General features: G+C 41.7%; 1 protein-coding gene across 1 annotated transcript in view; it reads right to left on the bottom strand.

Annotated features, from left to right (window-relative positions):
* E2F7 (E2F transcription factor 7) overlaps positions 1–22190 on the bottom strand; it is a 64828-nt gene extending 42638 nt beyond the window's left edge. Inside the window, exons 1-3 of the mRNA XM_006882554.1 lie at positions 22152–22190; positions 21367–21459; positions 3757–4032 (exon numbers count right to left, since the gene is read on the bottom strand). Coding sequence (XP_006882616.1) covers positions 3757–4032; positions 21367–21459 — 369 coding nt within the window. The 5' untranslated portion in view covers positions 22152–22190. The remainder of the gene's footprint in view (positions 1–3756; positions 4033–21366; positions 21460–22151) is intronic.
* Between the last annotated feature and the right edge of the window lie 237 nt (positions 22191–22427).

Here is a 22427-nt window from a genome sequence, read left to right as displayed (position 1 = left end):
AGATATAGATATATCTAGTTGAAAAATCCCTCTACAAAATCTGGGCAGACGCCAAAAATTAAATTGCTTTGTTGTTGTTCGGGGCCAGTTGGGTGAACCATGACTCATAGCAAGCCTGAGAACAAAACATTGGGGCAAATAAATCAACTAGTTTTACTGAAGCAATAAATCACTAATATTGTGAAACAGGTTACTAATAATGCTCATTGGGTGATTTTCAGTACTGCTATTTTAAGCTAGCTGAAAGCAAAGAAGACCAGAAGAATGTCTATTTGTGCTTTATTGACCAAGCAGTCATTTCACTGTGTAAATAACAAATTATGGCTAACACTGAGAAGAATGGGAATCCCAGTGCACTTAATTGTGCTCACGTGAAACCTACACCTAGACCAAGAGGCTGCTGTGTGAACAGAGTAGGGAACAACACCGGTTTCAAATGAAGAAAGGTAGGTGTACGTCAGGGTTGTATTCTTTCTCCATACCTATTCAATCTGCATGCATGCAAATTATTTAAAAAGCTGGACTCTATATAGAGAACGTGGCATCAAAGTCAGAGGAAGACTCATCTATTACCTATATTCTGCAGCCTCCAATACGAATTGGATCTCAAAGTAAAGAAAACAAAAAATTCTCTCCAGTGGACTGATAGGCATCATCATGATAAAGAAACTGTCAACGGCTTTATCTTACTTGGATCCACAATCAACACCCTTGACAGCAGCAGCCAGAAGATCAAGAGATATATTGTACTGGGAAAGTCTACAGTCAGGGACCTCTCCAAATTACTGAGGAACGATGATGTCAGTTTGAGGACTCAGGTGTACCGGATTCAGGCCATGGTCTTTTCAATCACTTGACATGCTACTAAGAGCTAGACAATGAATAAGGATGACAGAAGAAAATCTGATGCCTTTGAGCTGTGGTATTGGAGAAAGGTGAGGCTCCGTCTAACATACTTTGGACATGTTGTGAGGAGAGACCGGTCCCCAGAAAGGGACATCATGCTTGGGAGGGTGGAGGGACGGCGCAGGAGAGGAAGACCCTCTATGAGGTGGATTGATTCAGTGACTGGGATAATTGGGATGGGAGTGTCGGAGTCAGTGCGATTGGCACAGGACAGAGCGGAGTTTAGGGCTGTTGTACATAGGGTCGCTATGAGTCGCAGGCGACTTGACGGCACATAACAACAACAACAACTAAATAAACAGCTATGTCTTGGAGATGGTGCAGCCAGAATGATCCTTGGAGGCAAAGGTGATAAATCTTCTCACTTACTTTGGCCATGTTATAGAGAGGCTATTCATGCTTAGAAAGGCAGAGGGCTTGTGAAAGAGAGGAAGACCTTAGATAAGTGAACTGACTGACACAGTGATTACAACAATGGGCTCAAGTATGTCAGAAACTGTGAGGATGGCACAGGATAGGACAAGGTTAAGATCTGTTATTCATAGGGTCATTATGATGTGTACTTGACTTGATGACACCTAACAACTGTAACTTCATCTTATATACTTTGGACATTGTATAAGGAGAAACCAGCCCTTGAAAGGACATCACACCTGGAAAAGAAGGAAGACTCTCAGCTAGATGGACTGACATCTAGCCCAGCTAGGTTGGCTCAGGCATAGCAGAGGTTGTCAGGGCAGCAGTCAGAGTAGGCAGGGTTTTTATCGGGTTGCTATGAAAGGGAAGGTAACTTGACAGCACCCCACAACACCTTTCAAGAAAATAAAAACAACTAATATTTATTTGTATGCCTCTCAAAATAAAAAGCTCATCATCTAAAATTTCATTCCATTCATATAATTTTATATAATCAGACCAAAGTAAGTATTATGATCCCATTTTAGAGATGAGAAAATGAAGGTATAGAAATGTTGAATGGTTTCTCGTTAACCACTCAGCTAGTGATTTGAATTCACAGCCTCTGAAACCCAGTCTCTTGTATTTTCCACATCAAATATAAAATAGATAAGGAAGCAAAAGTATAGCATATAGTTAAAAGAATTGAGAAATTTTTTTCTCCCTACCTTTAAGCATATAAGCACTACCCTCAAAATTCTATTAATTTCTATTTAGTTACATGAAACAATCGTTTTTCTTTTTTATTTTATTGGGTTTTTTTGTGTGTATACTATCAAATCAGATCTGACTGGTACAGGAGAATGTCCCTCCTTCTCCAGCAGAGCATCTGGTGGATTCAAACTATGAACCTCTGGGATTCCAGTGCAGCTTCTTGCCACTAGGCCACCAGAGCTCACCACATGAAGCAATCTTTTAGCTCTGTCCTGCAGTGAAGTGCACAGATTAAATTCACTTTCGCTTTTTATGCATCAGAGAGTTGGACAATGACTAGGGAGGACAGGAGAGTTGATGCCTTTGAGCTGTGGTGCTGGAGAAGAGTACCGAATGTACCATGGACTGCCAGGAAAACAAACTGATTCATCTTGGAGAGGATTAAACCAAGCTACTCCTTGGAGGCAAGGATTCTGGGGCTTCGTCTGACATACTTTAGACATGTTGCCAGGAGGGACGGGTCCTTGGAGAGGGACATCATGCTTGGGAGGGTGGAGGGACGGCGCAGGAGGGGAAGACCCTCTATGAGATGGATTGATTCAGTGACTGGGGTAATCGGGATGGGTGTGTCGGAGGCAGTGCGGTTGGCGCAGGATAGAGCAGGGTTTAGGGCTGTTGTGCATAGGGTTGCTATGAGTCGCAAATGACTCGACGGCACATAACAACAACAACAGCATATTAATTTCAATTGTAATTCAAAGATTAAATTGTTTCCTCCTCTCCCAATTGTCTAATTTGGTAATTTTTATAGGATCCTTCCCCACAACCTACTGACCTCCCAACCAAAAAAATACGAAAAAAAAAAAAATCCCAAAAGAGGATAAAAAGGAGAAAAACCTGGCCTCAGACTAAAATCTGAGTCACTTTTATTATGTGTTAGCAAGTGTGAGAAAAAGTCTGATGGGTAAGTACAGGTACTTTAATGATGGTTTTGTTTGAATAAAGCCTCAAAGAAGACCTGAAAATATAGAGGAATGAAATTTCCCAAGTCAAAATTATTTTGATTCTAGTACCCTTGAAATTGGATCACAGTGAAAACTCACACTTCATAAAAAAAAGGCTCAAATTCCTTCTATAAAACAAAATTATTATCTATTAAAAATTCGTGAAACAGTTTCTCATTTTTAGAGTCAACAAGACCTCATGGAGGGCCTTTGTATTTAAAAGTTGGCTGTTATTATATTGTGAAGGAACATTCTTCTAAGTGGTACAGTACTCTTCTGTCAATTTGCTGTACTGAGGTAATCTGACGTTGCTGTGATGCTGAACCTTGTGCCATTGAGTGTCAAATGCCATAATGGTGGACAGTATTTGATGGAGCTCCCAGATTAAGACAGGTTTGGAAGCAGGAGTGGCTTCTACTTCCTAAACAACATGCCTCTGGAAATCCTATGAACTTTGAGAAACAATGATAGTTATAGAAAGGCTTCAAGTCTTTTGTTCTTAGGGTTGCTAGGAGCCGTGCTTGACTCAATGGCAATCAACAATAACAACAACTACATGAAAAAAAAGATTAAAAATATAAACTGGTGAAGGTTGTAACAAAAGAAAGTATTAATCATGAAAAATGAGAGAATGTATATTCCAATTCAGCTATAATTTTTTTAGAAAAGACATTGTTTACTACGTTTATGGCTTAACAATTAAACTCTATGAGTTCTAGGACCCCAGCTCCCTTACCTGCAGTGAGTCTGTAAATGCATTATCCTTGTTCTTGATGGGTCTGAACAGTTCCTTTTTCTTTTCACGGTCCCTTATGTCAGGGCTGGCCGCACTAATGAGCATCTTGAGGTTGGCTGTGGGTGTCCATGGTTCTACCTGCTGTCGATCAACAAGTTTAACCGGAGTAATGGGATGTCTTTCGGGGGTGAAGAATTTTTGCTTCGATAAATCAATTGGTTCATTTTTTATTGGTGTCTTTGGAGGCATCCTCGATCGATCCATGAATATATTTTCCTATTTAAAAAAAGAGGGACTTTAAGTAAGAATATGTGGGGACAAGTATTAGGGAAGAACGCAATTTGTTTTTACCATTCACTAAGTCATGAAAATGCAAACAGGCCTCTTTGTCCAGGGCTAAAAAGCATTCACTTACTGGCATCAAGTTAGAAACCACATTTATGAAAGTTTGTAAGCCAGCTACTGCCTGCCTTATGCCTCTAAGTCTCCTGTCCTAGAAACCCAATTCTTTTTGTTTGTTTTTGGTTTTTTGAATGAATTTTTTTTATTGGTTTGCTTACAAAGTTCGTATACATTCTTCATTCATGTTGTGTTTCATACAATCATTCTCATGCATTATGTTTTCTAAAATTAATTCTTTATTTGCCCATCACAAGTGTCTCAGGTACCAGAAGGGTCACCCATTGTGGAAAGGCTGCAAAGAGCAAGATTATGACAGACTAGAAAGAAAGACTGGCCATGCACTTCTGAAAGAACAGGCCTGTAAAAGCTAAAACGCTATGAACAGAGAAATGTGGGAAATTATAGTATTAAATGTAGAGCTCAGATAGGATGACACTCAAAATTAGCAACAATGGCTACAAACAGCCATTAATAACATAAACATGGAATGTGCAAAATACAAATGTAGAAAAAATGGAAGTTGTAAAAAAGGAAATAGAACGTATGTAAACTGACATTCTATTGCTCACTTTGGCAGCACATGTACTAAAAGTGCAACAATACAGAGAAGATTAGCATGGCCCCAGTTCAAGGATGATACATAAACTGACATTCTAGGTGTCAGTGAACTGAGACGGATAAACATGGACCACTATGAATCAGACAGTCACATGATCTGCTGAGCTGAGAATGAAAAACTGGGGAAGAATGGTATTGCTTTAATAGCTAAGAAGACAATTTCAAGATTCATTCTTTAGTACCATGTGTGAGTGATAGGGTACTACGCATACACATACTAGGAAGATCTGTTAATACAACCATTATTTAAATATATGAACTAACAACTAAAGTCAAAGAGGAGTTTAAGAGTTTCTACCAATTTTTGCAGTCCAAAATTTACATACAAACAAGATGCATTAGTAATTATTGGGGACTGGAACGCAAAAGTTGGAAACAATGGTGAAGGAATGGCAGTAGAAAAGTATGGACCTGGTGACAGAAATAAGGCCAGATATCAAATGAGTTTTGTGCAGTCAGTGATTTATTCACAGCGAATTTTTTTTTTAAAAAAGCACAAATGGTGACTTTACATGGACTTCACCTGAAGGATTGTATAGTATTTGGACTGACTATATTTGAGGAATTGTGTAGGAGTTACACAATAGCTGCATTCAAAACCAGACCAGGTGCAATTGTGGAACAGACCATCAGTTAATCATCTGCAAGTTTAAACTGAAGCTGAAGAAAACTACTCCACAGGAGCAAAAATACAACCTTGAATCAATTCTATTTGAATCTATTCCAGCTGAATTTAGTCATCTCAAGAATAGGTTTGCAGCCCTGAACACCAATATTGAAGACCAGAGGAACTATGAAGGAGAAAGAAAAAAACAAAATGGATGTCAGAAGAGACTATGAAAATTGTATTAGAATGTCAAAAAGCAGAAAAAAAAGGGAGGAAGATGGCGTAGTAAATGAGCTGAACAGAAGATTTCAGAGGGCAGCTCACAAGAAACAAAATACAAAACTAGATACTAACAGAGTAAAGAATAAAAACCATAAATGAAGAATAAAGCAAAATATAAAGAATTATGCAACGAGCTAGAGTCAGAAAAAGGGGGAAAAAAAGCCAAAACCTTGCTCAGTATTACTCAAGCTGAAAAAAAATGGGGGAGGGGGACTTGAACCTCAAATTGCCATACTGAAAGATGCTATGAGCAAAAGCTTAAATGATCCAGGAAGCACCAAAAGAAGATGGAAGGAATACACAAAAGTGCTATACCAAAAGGAATTAGTTGATATCGACTAATTTCAGGAAGTACCATTTGAACCAGAGCCAACAGTGATGAAAGATGACGTTTAAGCCGCATCGAAGGCACTAGCAAAAAATAAGGTCCCAGGAATTGATGGAATTCCAATTGGCATGTTTCAACTAAAAGGTGCAGCCATGGATGTGCTCTCCAGTTTACGCCAAGAAATTTAGAGGATAGCAACCTGGCCAACTGTCTGGAAGAGATCCATTCCCAAGAAAGCTGATCCATCAGAATGTGGAAAGTATTGGACAATATTAGCATCTCATATTGTTGAAGATCATTCAAAAATACCTAAACAGAAAACTACTAGAAGGACAAGCTGGTTTTAGAAAGAGGCCACAGCACCAGGTTATCACTGCTGATGTCAGACAGATCCTGGTTAAAAGCAGAAAATACCAGAAGAATGTCTATTTGTGGTGTTTTTTTTTTTGACTATGCAAAGGCATTTGACTCTGTGGATCATAACAAATTATGTCTCACATTGAGAAGAATGGAAATCCCAGAACATTTAATTGTGTTCATACAGAATCTATACGTAGACTAAGAAGTAGTTGTGCAAATAGAGCAAGGGAACACTGGTTTAAGATTAGGAAGAGTCTGTCAGGGTTGTATTCTTTCTCCTTACCTATTCAATCTGTATGTTGAGCAGATAATTCACAAATGATATCAGATGCCATTAAGTTCACTATAGTACTAAAGAAACAAGCATGTTCCTTTCTCTGACTAATCAGAGAAAGAATTAAAAACAGTAACAACAGTAGTCCAGAGGAAGCCAGAAAGCAGATTGTAGCAATCTATACAATCTCACAACATGAAACATCTTTGCTCCACCTGGTTGGGTTCTGGTCAACCCAGCCCTAGCCATTATTATCAGGTCAAATGGGCATAGCCACAAACTTAGGGGCTCCACATGTCTTCTACATTTCAGACCAGGTGTTCCCTACACCTCTCACCCTTAGCCCCTCAGTTAGGCTAAGTCTTCATTTAGCTATGTATCTGTGCATGCTAGGTCAACAGTGCTGATGGAACACAGCCTGTTTCTTTACTGCTGCATACTCCCATTCACTGGGACCCAGGTGGTCACTATGAGTGAGCATACTTGTCAGCTCATTTTAACTTCCAGTCCTGGAAGGGAATGAGTGCTTCATAGACACTAGTTTTTCCTTGCTTTAGTGTTACAAAGACATAGACCTTGCTCCAATTTTAAAGTCTCTTTCTTTTTGTTCACTCAGAACACTGCATCTAACCTGATCCAGCTGTCCCGACAGCTTCAGCCTGCAAGTGCCTGGCCCACCCGTTCACCAGCATCTGCAACCACATGCATAAATATACACCATCTACAGCTGTGTGAGTCATTTCTGACGGTTTTTAGTTACTGTGAGACCTTCTAGCAAATTACAGAATGCAGCAGCACAGATGGAAGTGAGAGGACCCAGGGGAGGAGAAATAATTAATGTCAGAAATGGTAAGGGTGGTACATACAGTAGTTCAGACATTTTTAACCTCTGCCTTATAGAGACCAGCCTTGTACTAATGTTTATAAAACAAGTTACTTTTTACACAACTCCAGACGATCCCCTTCCCTTGCCTCCCTTCCTACCTCTCTTTGGTCTCCCTGGCTTCTTCAAGCCCTTGCTTACCTGTGGCTTGAGTCGTCCTAATGTCACCCAGCACTCTCTGTGGCTGGCCAAGATGTCTCAGACAAATGGAAAAGGTATCCTATCACAGAGACGGCTGGCTCTGGTCTCTGATGCTGCCCGGTTGTTACTGATGAACTAACCTCTGGTATCTCCTCTGTGCGGTGACAAATGAACTCACCCTATGCCTGGGCCTGGCCTTTTATAGGGCCTGGATCATCAGAGGTGTCACCTGACAGATTTCTAAGCTGCTGAAAATGCGAGATGTTATACAAAATAATTAAGTAATAAGTGAGTAAGTACACAGGAAAGAGCTGAGGAGGAGAAGTTCGAACTTATAAGTGAAAAGTGGGAAGTTAACAGTTACCACAATTACCACAGAGACAACACAAGGGACCTACAGGCTGGTGTTTGGTATGGTGCCCACACAGGGCAGCATGGGGATGTGGCTGTGGGGCTAGATGTCCACTGGTGCCTAGACAGGGGCAGTATGGTGACGTGCTTATGTGCACAGGCTCTGACGATCTGCCTCTGCTACTTACTAAACAGTATGAACTACGACTATTCCCCCCCCACACACACTATCTTTTCATACCCTGTCTGAAAATGAAGTTAATAAAAATACCAACCTCCAGGGTTATGAGAACAGTTCTTGGCATATAGGGTGCACTCAATAAAACATCGTTATTATCTTTCTCCCCTCTTCCCCATGCTTTATTACCACTCACTCTGGCACTCAGTGCTAACATAATATAGCATACCATATTGCTATTGAGCTCCCTGGCTGTGTGTCACCTCATGTCATTAGTGAGGCAGCGCACGGCTGGAAGTCAGATAGCAAGTTTCATTTCTTATTCCTCATGATATTTCACACAATAACTTATCCATTACAGGTGACTGAAGAACATACTCCTCTCAAAGCAACTAAAAAAAAAAAGATGGAACTGATAAATTTCATCTAACAGCAATGCTACAGAACAGAGTACAACTACCCCATTGGGTTTCCAGATTATACCTCTTTACAAAGACGATTGCTGCATTTTTCTTCCAAGGAGTAGTTGGTAAGTTTTGAACAGCCAACCACCTAGTTAGTAACCAAATGCTTAACTATGTCGCCAAGGCGCCTGCTGTGTCCTTGTTATTTGGTTGTCCCACTGGGCAGCAGCAAGGTAGGTGTGGATCAAGCTTGCTGAGGAGGACTGAGATTTACCTTCCTCCATGATATGTGGCCTCACAGAGAATATGGGCTCCAAATGATGCCAGAAATAGAATGATAGAATTTTGCACAATCAACGACTTAATCATGGCAAATACATTTTATAAGGAACATAAATGCAGGCTATACACATGGATTTCACTTGATGGTATGCAGAGGAATCAGATCGATTACATCTGTGGAAAGAATTGCTGGAAAAGCCCAATATTAGCTGTGAAAACTAGGCCAAGTGTGCTTGCTCATTGCGGAACAGACCACCAACTACTCATACGCAAGTTCAAGCTGAAGCTGAGGAAAATTAAATCAAGTCCACAGGAACCAACATTTGACTTTGAGTCTATCCCATATGAATTTCAAAACCATCTCAGGAACAGATTTGAGGCTTGGACATTAATGAGTGGAGATCGGATGAGCTGTGAGGGGATATCAAAAATCTCATCCAAGAAGAATGCAAAAGGTCATTACAAAGACAGAGGATATAGAAAAGACCAAGATGGATGTCAGAAGAAACTCTAAATATTGCACTGGTGTGCTGAAAAGCCAAAGAAAAGGAAAGAAATAAAAATATTAAGGAATTGAACAGAAGATCTCAGAAAGCAGCGCAGGAAGACAAACTAAAGTATTACAATGAAATGTGCAAGGAGCTGGAATCAGAAAATCAAAGGGGCCGAACTCGCTCTGCATTTCTTAAACTGAAAAACAAATTCAAACCTCAAGTTTAAATACTTAAGGATGCTTAGGGCAGAATATTAAATGATTCAGGAAGCATTAAAAGAAAATGGAGGGAGCTCTGGTGGCCTAGTGGCAAGAAGCTGCACTGCAATCCCAGAGGTACATGGTTCAAATCCACTAGATACTCTGCTGGAGAAGGCGGGGCAGCAATCTCCTTCTGTACCAATCAGATCAGATTTGATGGTATATCTATCTATCTAAAATAAAAAGAAGATGGAAAGAGCATACAGAGTCACTGTACCAAAAAGGAATTGGTGGACACAGAAGAATTTTATGAAACAACATATGAGAAAGAGCCTGTGGTGATGAAAGAAGAAGTTCAAGCTGCTCTGAAAGAATTGACAAAAAACAAGGTCCCAGGAATTAATGGTATACCAACTGACATATTTCAACAAACAGACTCTGCACTGGATGTGCTCACCAGGTTGTGCCAAGAAAACTGGATGACAACCACCTGGCCAACTGACTAGAAGAGATCTGTATTTGTTCCCATTCCAAAGAAAGGTGATCTGATAGAGTGTGGAAATTATTGAACAATATGATTAATACCACATGCAAGCAATATTCTGTTGAAGATTATACAAAAAAGCTGGAACAGAACATCAACAGAGAACCGCCTGAAGTGCAGGCTCAAATTCAGAAGAGGCCGTGGCACTAGAAATATTATAGCTAATGTCAGATGGATCTTGGCTGAAAGCAGAGAGTATCATAGGAATGTCTATTGGTGTTTTATTGACTAGCAAAGGCATTTGACTGAGTGAATCACAAAAAAACTGGGCTGACTCTGAGAAGAATGGAAATACCAGAACACTTGATAGTGCTTATGTGAAACCAACACTTGGATCAGGAGGCAGTTGTAAGAACAAAACAAGAAAACACTGCATGGCTCAAAATGGGGAAGGGTGTGCATCAAGGATGTGTCCTATTTCCATACCTTTTCAATCTATATGCAGAACAGATCATCCAGGAGGCTGGGCTCTATGAGAAATGTAGCATCAGGATTGGAGATAGACTCAACAACAATCTAAGTTATGCAGATGGCACAACCCTGCTTGCTGAAATTGAGAACTTGAAGTGCTTGCTGCAGAATGGCAAGGACTGCAGCCTTCAATATGGATTGAAGCTCAACATCAAGAAAACAAAGATTCTCACCATTGGGCCAATTGGCAGCATTATGATAGATTGGGAAGAGATTGGAATTATCAATAGCTTCAGTTTACTTGCCTCTACAATCAACACTCTTGGTACCAAGAAATTAAAGCCAGAAATTAAAAGACGAATTGCATTGGGAAAGTCTGCTGTCAGAGACCTCTCCAAAGTATTGAAGAACAACTATAACAGTCTGGAGACTAAGGTGCGCCTGATACAGGCCATGGTCTTTGCAATTACTTGCTATGCATCAGAGAGCTGGACAGTGACTAGGGCTGATAGAAAGAGAGTTGATGCCATTGAGCTGGGGTGCTGGAGAAGAATACTGAATATACCATGGACTGTTAGGAGAACAAACAAGTTCATCCTGGAGAGGATGAAGCCAGGCTGCTCCTTGGAGGCAAGAATTCTGAAGCTTTGTCTGATATACTCTGGACATGTTGCAAGGAGGGATCAGTTCTTGGAGGGACATCATGCTTGGGAGAGTGGAGGGACAGAGCAGGAGAGGAAGACCCTAGATGAGATGGATTGATCCAATCACTGGGGTAATGGAGATAAGTGTGTTGGAGACAATAAGATTGGCACGGGATAGAGCAGGGCTTAGGGCTATTGTACATAGGGTTGCTGTGAGTCACAGGTAACTCGATGGCACATAACAACAACAAGGTGCAACTATCAAAGGGAGCTGTGGTGGCCTAGGGACAAGCAGCTGTGCTGCAATCCGGAAAGCATGCAGTTTGAGTCCACAGGAAAAGAACGGGCAAGCTCCTCCTGTGTTGTTAACTGGCTCTGAAAACACACAGGTGGGTCAGGTATGGGTCGGTTCCAACTCGATGATATACAACAACAAGGTGTAACTAGTGCCAAGGCTTCTTCTAAATCCAGCTTGTATTTCTGGCCGTTCTCTGTTGACTTACTATCCTAATGTTTCTGGATAATCTTCTGCAAAATTTTGCTTGCATGTGATATTAGTGATATTGTTTCCACATTCTGTTGGATCACCAGTCAATGAACCAGGTAGCTATCCTCCAGATTTCTTGGCACAAACTGGCGAGCACATGACACATGACAGAATTATTGTTATAAGTTATCTTTAAGTACTGAACATACAATGGACTGCCAAGAGAACAAATAAGTTTGTCCTGGAGAGGGTGAAACCAGGTTGCTCCTTGGACGCAAGGATTGTTGCCAGTTGAGGCCAGTCCTTAGAGAAGGACATCATGATTGGAAGGCTAGAAAGTCAGTATAGGAGAAGACTCTGGATGAGATGGACTGACACAGTGACTATGGCAGTAGCAGAGACAGTGAGATGGGCTCAGGAAAGGGCAGGGTCCAAGACTTCTCTGCATAAGAACACTATGAGTTGTAGTCAACTCAAAAGCATATACCAAGAACAAGGAGCAACTGCTTGCTGATAGTGAAGAGGTTCTGAAATATTTTCTGCAGACAATAGCCTTCAATATGGACTACATCTCAACACCAAAAACCAAAAATTCTCACCAGTGGACCAATACACAATTTCATGAACCCTGCCCTGAGCCAGTATCACTAATTCTGACACACCTACCCCCATTGCCCCAGTTACTGTATCAATCCATCTCACACAGGGACTTCCTCTCCAGCCTTGTCCCTCTACCCTTCTGAGCATGATGTCCTTCTCCAAGGACAGGTCTCTTCTTGGCCACGTGCCCAAAGTATGTGAGACAGAGCTTCAAAATCCTAGCCTCAGAGGAGAGATTTGGTTTCACCCTCTCCAAGACAGACACATTTGTTTTCTTGGTGGTCCACAGTATGTTCAAGGCTCTTCTCCGGCACAATTCCAAGGTATAGATTCTTCTTCTATCATCTTTAGTTGTTGTCTAGCTCTCTGATGCATAGAAAGTTAATTGCGAAGACCATGGACTGGATTAGGCAAGTCTTGAATTAGGCATGTCTTAGTCTCTAGACTGACACTTCATTATAGGTGGAGAAAAGATTGAAGTTGTCAACAATTTAATTTTACTTGGTCCACAATCAACACATGTGGAAATAGTTGTCAAGAAATTGCATTGGGAAACTCTGCTATCAAGGACTTCTCCAAAGTGCAAAAGAGCAGTGCACTTGAGACATACCATGGTCTTTTCTATTACTTTGTATACATTGTTTTTTTTACATTTTAATGAACATTTACAGAGATTTTAGATGTCCATTCATTCATTATTGCACTTTTCTCCATGCCCACCCCGCCACTCAGTTCGCTCCTCTCCTTAAAAAGTAAAATTCCTTCATTGGTATACAATCCCTACCCACCCCCTCAACACCCCTGCCCCAGGTGCACTCCACCATGCAACCTTCATTCTGGACTCTTGTCATAACCATAAAACACAATCATATATTGCTTTTAAACTGTTCTCTACCTCATCTGTTTCAATGCAGTATACATAATTAAGGATGAAGGAAAAGAATTGATGCCTTTGAATTATGGTCATGGAGAAGAGTACTGAATATTCCATGAACTGCGAAAATAAGAAGTATGTTTTAAAGAAAGTGCAACCAGAGCACTCTTAGAGGCAAGGATAGTTGTGGTGTTAGAATAAAAAGTGGTGGGTTGGGGTTTTTTTAGTCATTTAGCCTCTAGTCTCCAGCTACCTTAACTGCAGACTCATGGCCTTACAAATTATCATCAGCTGTGGGACTAGGATAAGTGAAAGAGTGCTTCCCACACAGAGCAGCAAGACTTGAGGTGAAAGAGACTTGAAGACTTGAGGCGAGCAAGGCTAATTGTGGCAAGACCCTGATGAGAAAGACCCTGGTGATGAAGAAACTATAGCATTGCTCTGGACAAATAGTGGCAAGGTATGATCTAAGGTTTCTTGCATTTGTGCTTGCCACAGTTGGATTTTGCTGGTTTTGTCTTTGATGATGGAAAGAAAAGCAGCTTGCAGAACTGAAACCAGAGCCTGGACTGAGGAGGTAGGCCTTGGAATTTCTGAGCTAAAATCTGGACTTATTTTGGGTCATATTGTGATATTCTTTGTCTCCCGTACTCTACAACTTCCTCCCCTAAGAAACCCCATTGTTGCTAGCATAACTGTGAGTCTGTGAATCAGCAACACATAAACAAAACTCTGCTGCTGGGGCTCTAGAGGCACCATGGGGTTGGGCTACAGGATCCTGATCTACTTTCTGTTCTAGGGCAGTAAGGGGGTATTATTCTCCCTCCCTCTAGCTCTTTCAGAGAGATGCTCACGGCCTTGTGCCCCATGTTTTCTCCTCTTTAGACAATGGTGAAACTTCATCTCACATACTTTGAACTTGTTGACAGGAGGCAAACATCCTTGGAAAAAGATATCCTGCTGGTAAACATGGAAGGTCAGAGAAAGAGAGGAAGACCTGCAACAAAAACCAACTGACACAGTGACTACAGCAATGGCCTTAAGTATGGCAGAGATGGTGAGGATGGCACAGGATAAAGCAAAGTTCAGATCTGTGGTACAAAGAGTCACTGCAAGTTGTAGTCGACCTGATAGCACTTAACAACAAGGAACAATTCAGAACTCATTATTTTCTTCTCTATTTTAATAAGGAGCCTGGTGGCAAAAAATGGTTAAGTGTCTGGTTGTTAAATCAAAAGTTAGCTGTTCAAATTCACACAGTGGTTTAAGAGCAAAGACCTGAAGAAAGGCTGTCACAATGATTACAATTGAGAAACCCCCATGGAGCAGTTCTGTTTTGTCCTAATCACTATGAGTTGGATTATATTTAAAAGCATCCAACAACACAATTCTGGTATGTTATTTTCACTACATGTGTTGTTATTCTGTGCTGTCAAGTCACTTGTGGCTCATAGTGACCCTATGTACAACAACAGCCCTATACCCTGCTCTATCCTGTGCCAATCTTGTCCCCAACATACCCACCTCCATTACTCCAGTTGCTGAATCAATCCACCTCATAGAGGTTCTTCCTCTCCTGCACTGTCTCTTCCCCCTCCCAAGCATGATGTCCCTCTCCAAGGACTGGTCCCTCCTTGCAACACGTCCAAAGTATGTTAGATGAAACTTCAGAATCCTTGCCTCCAAGGACCAGCCTGGACTTCTCTAAAATGAACCTGTTTGTTTTCCTAGCCATCCATGGTATATTCAATTTTATTCTCCAACATCACAGCTCTAAGCCATCAATTCTCTTTTTATCACTCCTAGTCGTCTACATTTACATGATACTTAAAGTAGAGGGGAGGATCTAGGTTGTGTGGTAGAAAACCTACTGCCATTAACTCAATTCTGATTCATAGTAACCCTCCATTGGGTTTCAAAGCTGTTAATATGACTGCCCAATTTTCTTCCATGGAAAAGCTAATGGATTCGAACCACAGACTTTTTAGTTAGCAGTACAACACACTGTGCACTATGTTACCAGAGGGCAGTGATCATAATATATACATATATATTATAACTATAATAGCAGAAAGTCAAGCAAATTGCTTTCTGAGGCCTTAGTTGTACAGAAAGTCAACTGTAGTGGTCATACCTGTTTTTCTTGCAATAATGACAATGCACAGGGCAGTGGAAAGGGAACTGAAAATGCAAATGCAAAGATTATCTCAGTTATCTTCCTGAGAGTGCACAAATGATTAATTCTATCTGGCCTCAAGTTTCTTTAATAAAGTAATGGATCTAGACTAAACAAGCTCTTTCCAAGGCTTTCTAGCCTTATTGTCCGTTTGTGTAGTAGTCACTGGGATTGGGAATGGATGCCTTTTTCCAGCTGCTAGAAGTGCTGCCAATAACAAGCCCTCAGAGGAAATACTTGGGCTGAGCAGGGCTGACTTGCCCAAGGTTACATCCTCTCCCTGGAAGGCCTGTATCCAAAGTTGGTAGAAGGATTACTGATAGGCAATGGCCTGGGCCACATGTTCCAACTCAAAACGAACTCTTGGGTCATCCTAGAACTCCCCACGAGACAAACCAGACTTCTAGGGAGTCTGAATTGCAGCTCCACTTCTGCCTAACTCTTGCCTTCCCTTCCACAGGCACTGATCCCAAGAGAATTCTCTAGTAAACCCCTTGCAAAATAAACCCTGCCTCTAAGATTGCTGCATGGATAACACTCAGAAGTCACTTCCTCAGTTAGACAGTCTGGGAAATGTAATTCATGAACTAGATTCTCATATATTCCTTGGCTTATGTGCCATATAGCTGCTGCGAGAATCAAATCAGAATCAGATTATGAATTTAAAAGCTCTTTTTAGCCTGTGAAGCACCGTCATTGTTGTTAAGTGCCACTGAGTTGAGTATGACTCATAGCAACCCTAGAAACAACAGATTTGAACCTTGTCATGTTTCATCTTTATCTTCCCTGACACAGTTGAGTCCATTGCTGCGGGCACTTTTTCAATGGATCGCATTGAAGGTTTTCTTTTTGCTGACTTTCCACCTTTCTAAGCATGATGCCCATCTCCAAGGAATACCTGTCCTAACAACATGCCCAGCGTATGTGAGATGAAGCTTTGTCATCCTTGCCTCCAAAAAGCCCTCTGGTTGCCCTTTCTCCAAGATATATTTGTTTCTTCTTTCAGCAGTCCATAGGTTATTCAGCATTCTTCTCCAATACCACAACTCAAAGGCATTGATTTTTCTTGGCGAAGCCTCATGTTGTTGTTATGTACTATAAAGTTAGAATCAATCCATAGGTGACCCTCCAGTGGGTTTTCTGAGGTAGGAAATCTCACAGGAGGAGACGGCCCATCTTTCTCCTGCAAAGCAGGAGATTTGAACTATGTGCCTTCTGGCTGGCAGTGCAGCTCCTTACCACACTGATTCTTAGTGAAGCACCACAGAAAATGCAAATCAAATATGACCATGTGGATCAAAGTAAATGATAGCTAACATTAGAGGAATAAGGATCCAAGAATTTCAATTTCAACTTAATTGTACTCATGATAAAACAATACCTAGTCCAAGAAGTAGTTGTCCGGACAGAACACAGGAACACTGCATGGTTTAAGATCAGGAAAGGCGTGTGTCAGGGTTTTATCCTTCCATCCTAACCTATTCCATCTATATAGCATATGCTAAGCAAAGTATTTGAGAAGCTGGAAAAAGTATATGGTATTAGCACTGGAGGAAGACTCAACAAGCTGCATTGTGCAGATGCAACAATCTCGCTTGTTGAAAAATGAAGAAGTACTTACTGAAGATCAAAGACTACAGCCTTCAATATGGATTATATCTCAATAACAAGAAAACAAAAATCCTCAAATATTCAGTTATAATGATTACTAGGGAGCTCAGTAGCTAAGGGGTAAGAAGCTGCAATACAATCCCAAAGCCACACAGTTCAAATCTACCAGCTGCCGTGAGATGAAGTGCCTCTGAAAACCTGTCTGAGGGTCAGCTATGGGTCTGACCCATAGTGAAGATAAAAGATTACAGCCTTCAATATGGATTACGTCGCAACATCAAGAAAGCAAAAATCTTCAAATAGTTATTATTAGTAGTAGTAATACCATTGCAGGGAGCTCTGGTGGCCTAGTGGCAAGAAGTTTTGTTGCAATCCAAAGGTACAAGGTTCAAGACCACCAGCTGCTCCACTGGAAAAGGATGGGTAATCTCCTCTCAAGCAATTAATTGCCTCTGAAAACCCACCAGAGGGTCAGCTATGGGTCAGTTCCAACTCTATGGTACACAACAACAACAATACCATCATTATAGTTATAAATATCCATTTTATAGAGGAAAGTCTATTTGTGTTTTATTGACTATGCAAAGGCATTTGACTGTGTGGATCACAATAAGTGTTCATGTGAAACCTATACTTGGAACAGGAAGATGCTGTGCAAATAGAGCAGGGGAACAATGCATGGTATAAAATTAAGAAAGGCGTGCATCAGGGTTGTATTCTTTCTCCATATCTATTTTATCTGTATGTTGAGCGAATTATTCAAGAAGCTGGACTCTATGAAAAGGAATGTGGATCGGAGGGAGACTTATCAATAACCTCCATTATGCAGATAACACAACCTTGCTTGCTTAAAGTGAGGAGGACTTGAGGCACTTGTTGCAGAAGATCAAGGAATGTAACCTTTGGTATGGACTGCATCTCAATGTCAAAAGAGATTCTTACCACTGGACCAATAGGCAACATCATGATGGATGGTGAAGAGACTGAAACTGTTAACAACTTCATCTTGCTTGGATCCACAATTAACACCCTTGGTACCAGTGGTCAAGAAATAAGGAGACATACTGCACTAGGAGAGTCTGCAGTTAGGGACCTCTTCATATTACTGAGGAGTAATGATGCCAGTTTGAGGACTAAGGTGCATCTAATTCAGGCCATGATCTTTCTGATCACTTGCTATGCTTCTGAGAGCTAGACAATGAATAGAGATGGCAGAACAAGAATTGATACATTTCAGTTATGGTGTTGGAGAAGAGCACTGAAAATCCTACGGAGAGCCAAAAGATCAAATACGACTTGGAGAGAGTACAGCCAGAATGCTATCTGGAGGCATGGATGATGAGATTTTGCCTCATATACTTTGGGCATGTTGCTAGGAGGGGCTATTCCTTTGAGAGGGGCATGATGCTTAAAAGGGTGGAGGGCTGGCGAAGGAGAAGAAGACCCTCAGACTGACAAGGTGACTGCCGCAGTGTGCACTAAGTGTGTCAGAAGTGTGAAGATGGCATAGGATAGGATGGGGTTCAGATCCCTCGTTCACAGGGTCACTATGAGTTGATGGCACCTAACAACAATAACATAACTGTAAATAATTAGGAGTATATTGCCAAAGCGTGGAAGGAGGAGTGGCATCCACTTCCATAATAGCTTGCCTCCGGAAACCCTATGAACCTGGAAAGAGGATGAAAGGCACCCAAGAGTCGAGGACTCTCCTTCATAGGGTCGCTATGAGTGGCCTGAGACTCGACGGCACTTAACAACAATAACATCAACAGAGAGAGAAAGAGAGAGAGAGAGATCAGCTGGCCCAGTGATGAGAAAACGATGTGACCAAGACCAAGGTGGGTGACTTTTAATCCGTGGCCCTCAGGCCAGTCTTTCATTGTTTTTGTTCAGACATTCCTCTAGGTTGTATAGCCCTGGTGTACAAGTTGCTGTCCCGCGGTCACTTGTGGTTGCTGTGAGGCTGAACACTGTGACACGGATGTGTCAAATGCGTTAATGGTTGGCTACCCAATGCGGACAGAGAGTGGGGTGGAGCTCCCTGATTAAAACAAGCGTGGAAGGAGGAGTGGCATCCACTTCCATTATAGCTTGCCTCTGGAAACCCTATGAACCTGGAGAGAGGATGAAAGGCACCCAAGCGTCGAGGACTCTCCTTCATAGGGTTGCTTTGAGTCGCCTGCAACTCGACGGCACTTAACAACAACAACATATTGCCAAAGGGAATGGTAGTCACCAGACCTGAGCTCTAATCCTGCTTCAGTCTCACACAGATTTGGCCATATTTCTGCATGTCTCGAATTAAGACCTTTGTTGATTATTTGACCATTCTTTTTCCAGTTCCTACTCATGAATATCCAACATTTTGCTCAATTACTCCTCCGCAAATCTGCCCTGCACTTTACATTGCTCAGAGAATCTCTCTATAATGTTGTCAGTCATGCTTTGACCATCACAAAGACCATATCTTACCAAGAGTTTCCTTCCAGCTACTGACTCTAAATGTTCTCTTCTTTCAAGGTAAATTTCCTAGAAGGAGTAAATGTAAACGAAGACCTTCCCCTTGCTCATCTGTCAGTGATGCCTCAAAGTACACAGTGTGGTCTGAGCCTGCTTTCACTGAGGTCACCACTTGCCAAACTGCAGTAAAGTCCATCTTCCTGAGTAATGAAGTTGAAATGGGTTGGGTTTTTTTTATGCTAAAAAGAAAGATTATAAGAACTAAGCAGATCCAGAATTTATGGATCTTGACCAACATTCAGATATAGTCAAGAAAGAGAAATCCTATAATCTCAAGTAGTTCACTGGGACACTATGCTACCACCCCTTGGAGAAATTTTAATAGTAGCTCAACATCACTAGCTTCTGGCCACTCTGGATTTTGCCAGTGTTTCTTGAATGTCCCTACCTCATGATTCTTATCTCAGGTGTCTCTATCACTCACTCTTGTATTCTTATAGGTTGTACTTAACTCATCTTTTAATGCTTAGTCCAAATGGTACCATGAAGCCTTCCAATGCTCCCTGGCCTTTTTATGAACTTATTTCTTCTCCTATTCTGCCAGGGAACTTTGTTTCAACTCCTCTTATAGCACTTACCAAATCACAGTGGAGCTTTATAGTGAGGTTTCCTGAGAGTCTGCCTACATCATATTTATCTTTGTTAACAGGCACTATTACAAACACCAGTAAGGGAGAAGCTGTTTATTAGCTTTAATTTATGGGAAAAATAGAAACAACCCCAAAAAACACAACATAAGCTAAAAGAATTGAGGCAGCTCATTAAAGCTACTGCTTTCCCCAGCATCTGGAACATAAATATTTGTTATAAGACTAAATGAACAAGACTTGTTTCTGGTCACATAGCTAATAAATGGCAACGGAGGAAAAGAAAACTCAGTTCTGACTCTAAATCCCATGCTTTATCCCTAGATTCTCCCATTAACTGCAATGCAATGTGGAGATAAGAACCCCCTTACCACCTCTGCAAAGTTCTGGTGGCCTAGTTCATACAGCTGAGGCTCAACCTCTTTGCCATTTGGAAGCTACAGAGGGAGTGATGAGCAATCGCCTCATTTATAACCTCAGAAACCGGATGAAGGGTCAGCTGTCAGATGGTTCTGACTCAACCACAGTGAGCAGTAGTAACACTGGTACTACCTCAGCAGAAGCACTTTGTTGTCACTGGGATAATTCCTGTTTGTTAAAATGTGTGTTTATATATTTCCTCCGTATCTTGCAGCTTTTGTGGTCTTTTTCACTTCTCTGAAAATGTTATTACTGTGTATAGGGGGCTGCACTGCTAAGCCAAAGGTGGCACTTCTCTAGCAGTTCTAATCCACCAAGTAGGTCAGAGGGAGAAAGATGGGCAATGTCCTACTGTGGGACTGACAGCTTCTGAAAACCCACTGGAAGGTCAGCCAGCAATGAAAGTTGTTAAGAAGGTACTTGATAAAGTCATTAAAATATCCAAAGACTAAATGAGTGGGCACACTTACTGTATCACCCTATGTCCCCAAGCAGAGAGTAGGGGAAGCCAACAGCCTCTAACAAGTTGACTTATTGGGCATTTTATAGTACTTCAATAACCCAGTCTTTATAGCAATGGACATTTAGCTGGGAACGGAGGTTTAACATTCCTTCAAAGAATTAGTTAATTTTACCTTTAAGAATATGTACTAAAATTTTCTCTCACAGACTCCATACAGCATATTGATCATTATGAGTATGTTCTAACATATCATCTAATTTGGTCTCTTCTTCCACTGCATGACTCCTGAGGAATGTAACAATAACAATTTGGATGTTTCTGACTTAAGAAAACCTATTTCTATAAAGTTTACTAATACGTTTATCACACAAACACTAGTCTCAAGGTGAAAAAATTGGATTAGACATCACCATCCCTAAGCAAGGTAGAGTTTAAGGTATTAAGGGAAGGTAATGCGCACACTTACCTTTTGTGCATTTTCTCCATCTTCAATTGCAAAATCTCGTCTGGACTGCCGGGAGTGGTTAAGGTCTTCTAGCGTTAAACAATTTACCTCCATCTACAAAGCACAATTACATTAGGAAATCGCTTTATATCGAGACATTTTCTTCTCCGATGAAAATATGTTTACTTTTCTTCAAAACCATGAACGTCCCCTCCCTAAATAGGTCCTGGGAATTTCCAGGGTTGTGGCCCACCCCCACCCTACCTCTCTCTCTGAAACTCAAGAGGCAGACACTGCTAAGTAATTACTAACAATCTGGGAATGAAAGTCATTGACAAAACTAGTAATTCTTTAGGAAAATCAACAAGGCAAAGTAAAACTACAATTCAGAGAGTGTTGGACAAATCAGAAAATACAGGGTCTGCTAAGTCAGTTAATTTTGGCGCAAACTCAGAGGATTTGGCTTTGAGGGGGGCTTGAATCAGGAGGGAAAGAAACCTGATCGCTAGATTAAACCCACTCAGACTATGGCTCAGTCCATTCCCAGGCCTTCAAGCAGACCCCAAGTGGAGAAACACTTCCAATGAAATACCCAAATCTAGATAGAGGGAGGATAGAGCCCCCTTAGTTTTCCAGCAGAGAGAAAGCTAGAGCCTGGACAGCAGCGAGTCGGATACTCCTGCAGAAATTCCTCTATTGCCCGCCGGTCGGGGACAGGAGGATGGCAGGCTGGCAGCCAGGGCGAGAGGTGACTCTCCACCCAATTCCCGCCACAAGCATCAGCGCCGGGACCGCACGCTACTTACCCCCGCTTTGCAAAAGTGGCTTCCTGCCTCTCCCGGGACCTCCACCGCCTGGCACCAGCGCGGAACCGGGTACGGCGATTAGTAGCCTGGAAGCTGGAGCGGCAACATCGGGCGAGGAAAAGGAGGCGCGCGCAGTGCCTCGCTCCGAGTGCCCTGCGCTGGCGGGGACCCCGCGGCGTTCCCGCAGCGCCAGCGCTCCGACCCGCCGAGCGCAATTCCAGCTCTGGATCGGGATCCCCGCTAAAACACCTCCTCTGGCGCCTTGAGACCGAATTT

Source organism: Elephantulus edwardii, unplaced genomic scaffold, assembly GCF_000299155.1.
Source record: "Elephantulus edwardii isolate Elephantulus edwardi_28Jun2011 unplaced genomic scaffold, EleEdw1.0 scaffold00021, whole genome shotgun sequence".
Classification (NCBI taxonomy): domain Eukaryota; kingdom Metazoa; phylum Chordata; class Mammalia; order Macroscelidea; family Macroscelididae; genus Elephantulus; species Elephantulus edwardii.
This window is presented reverse-complemented; position numbering and strand designations above follow the sequence as displayed.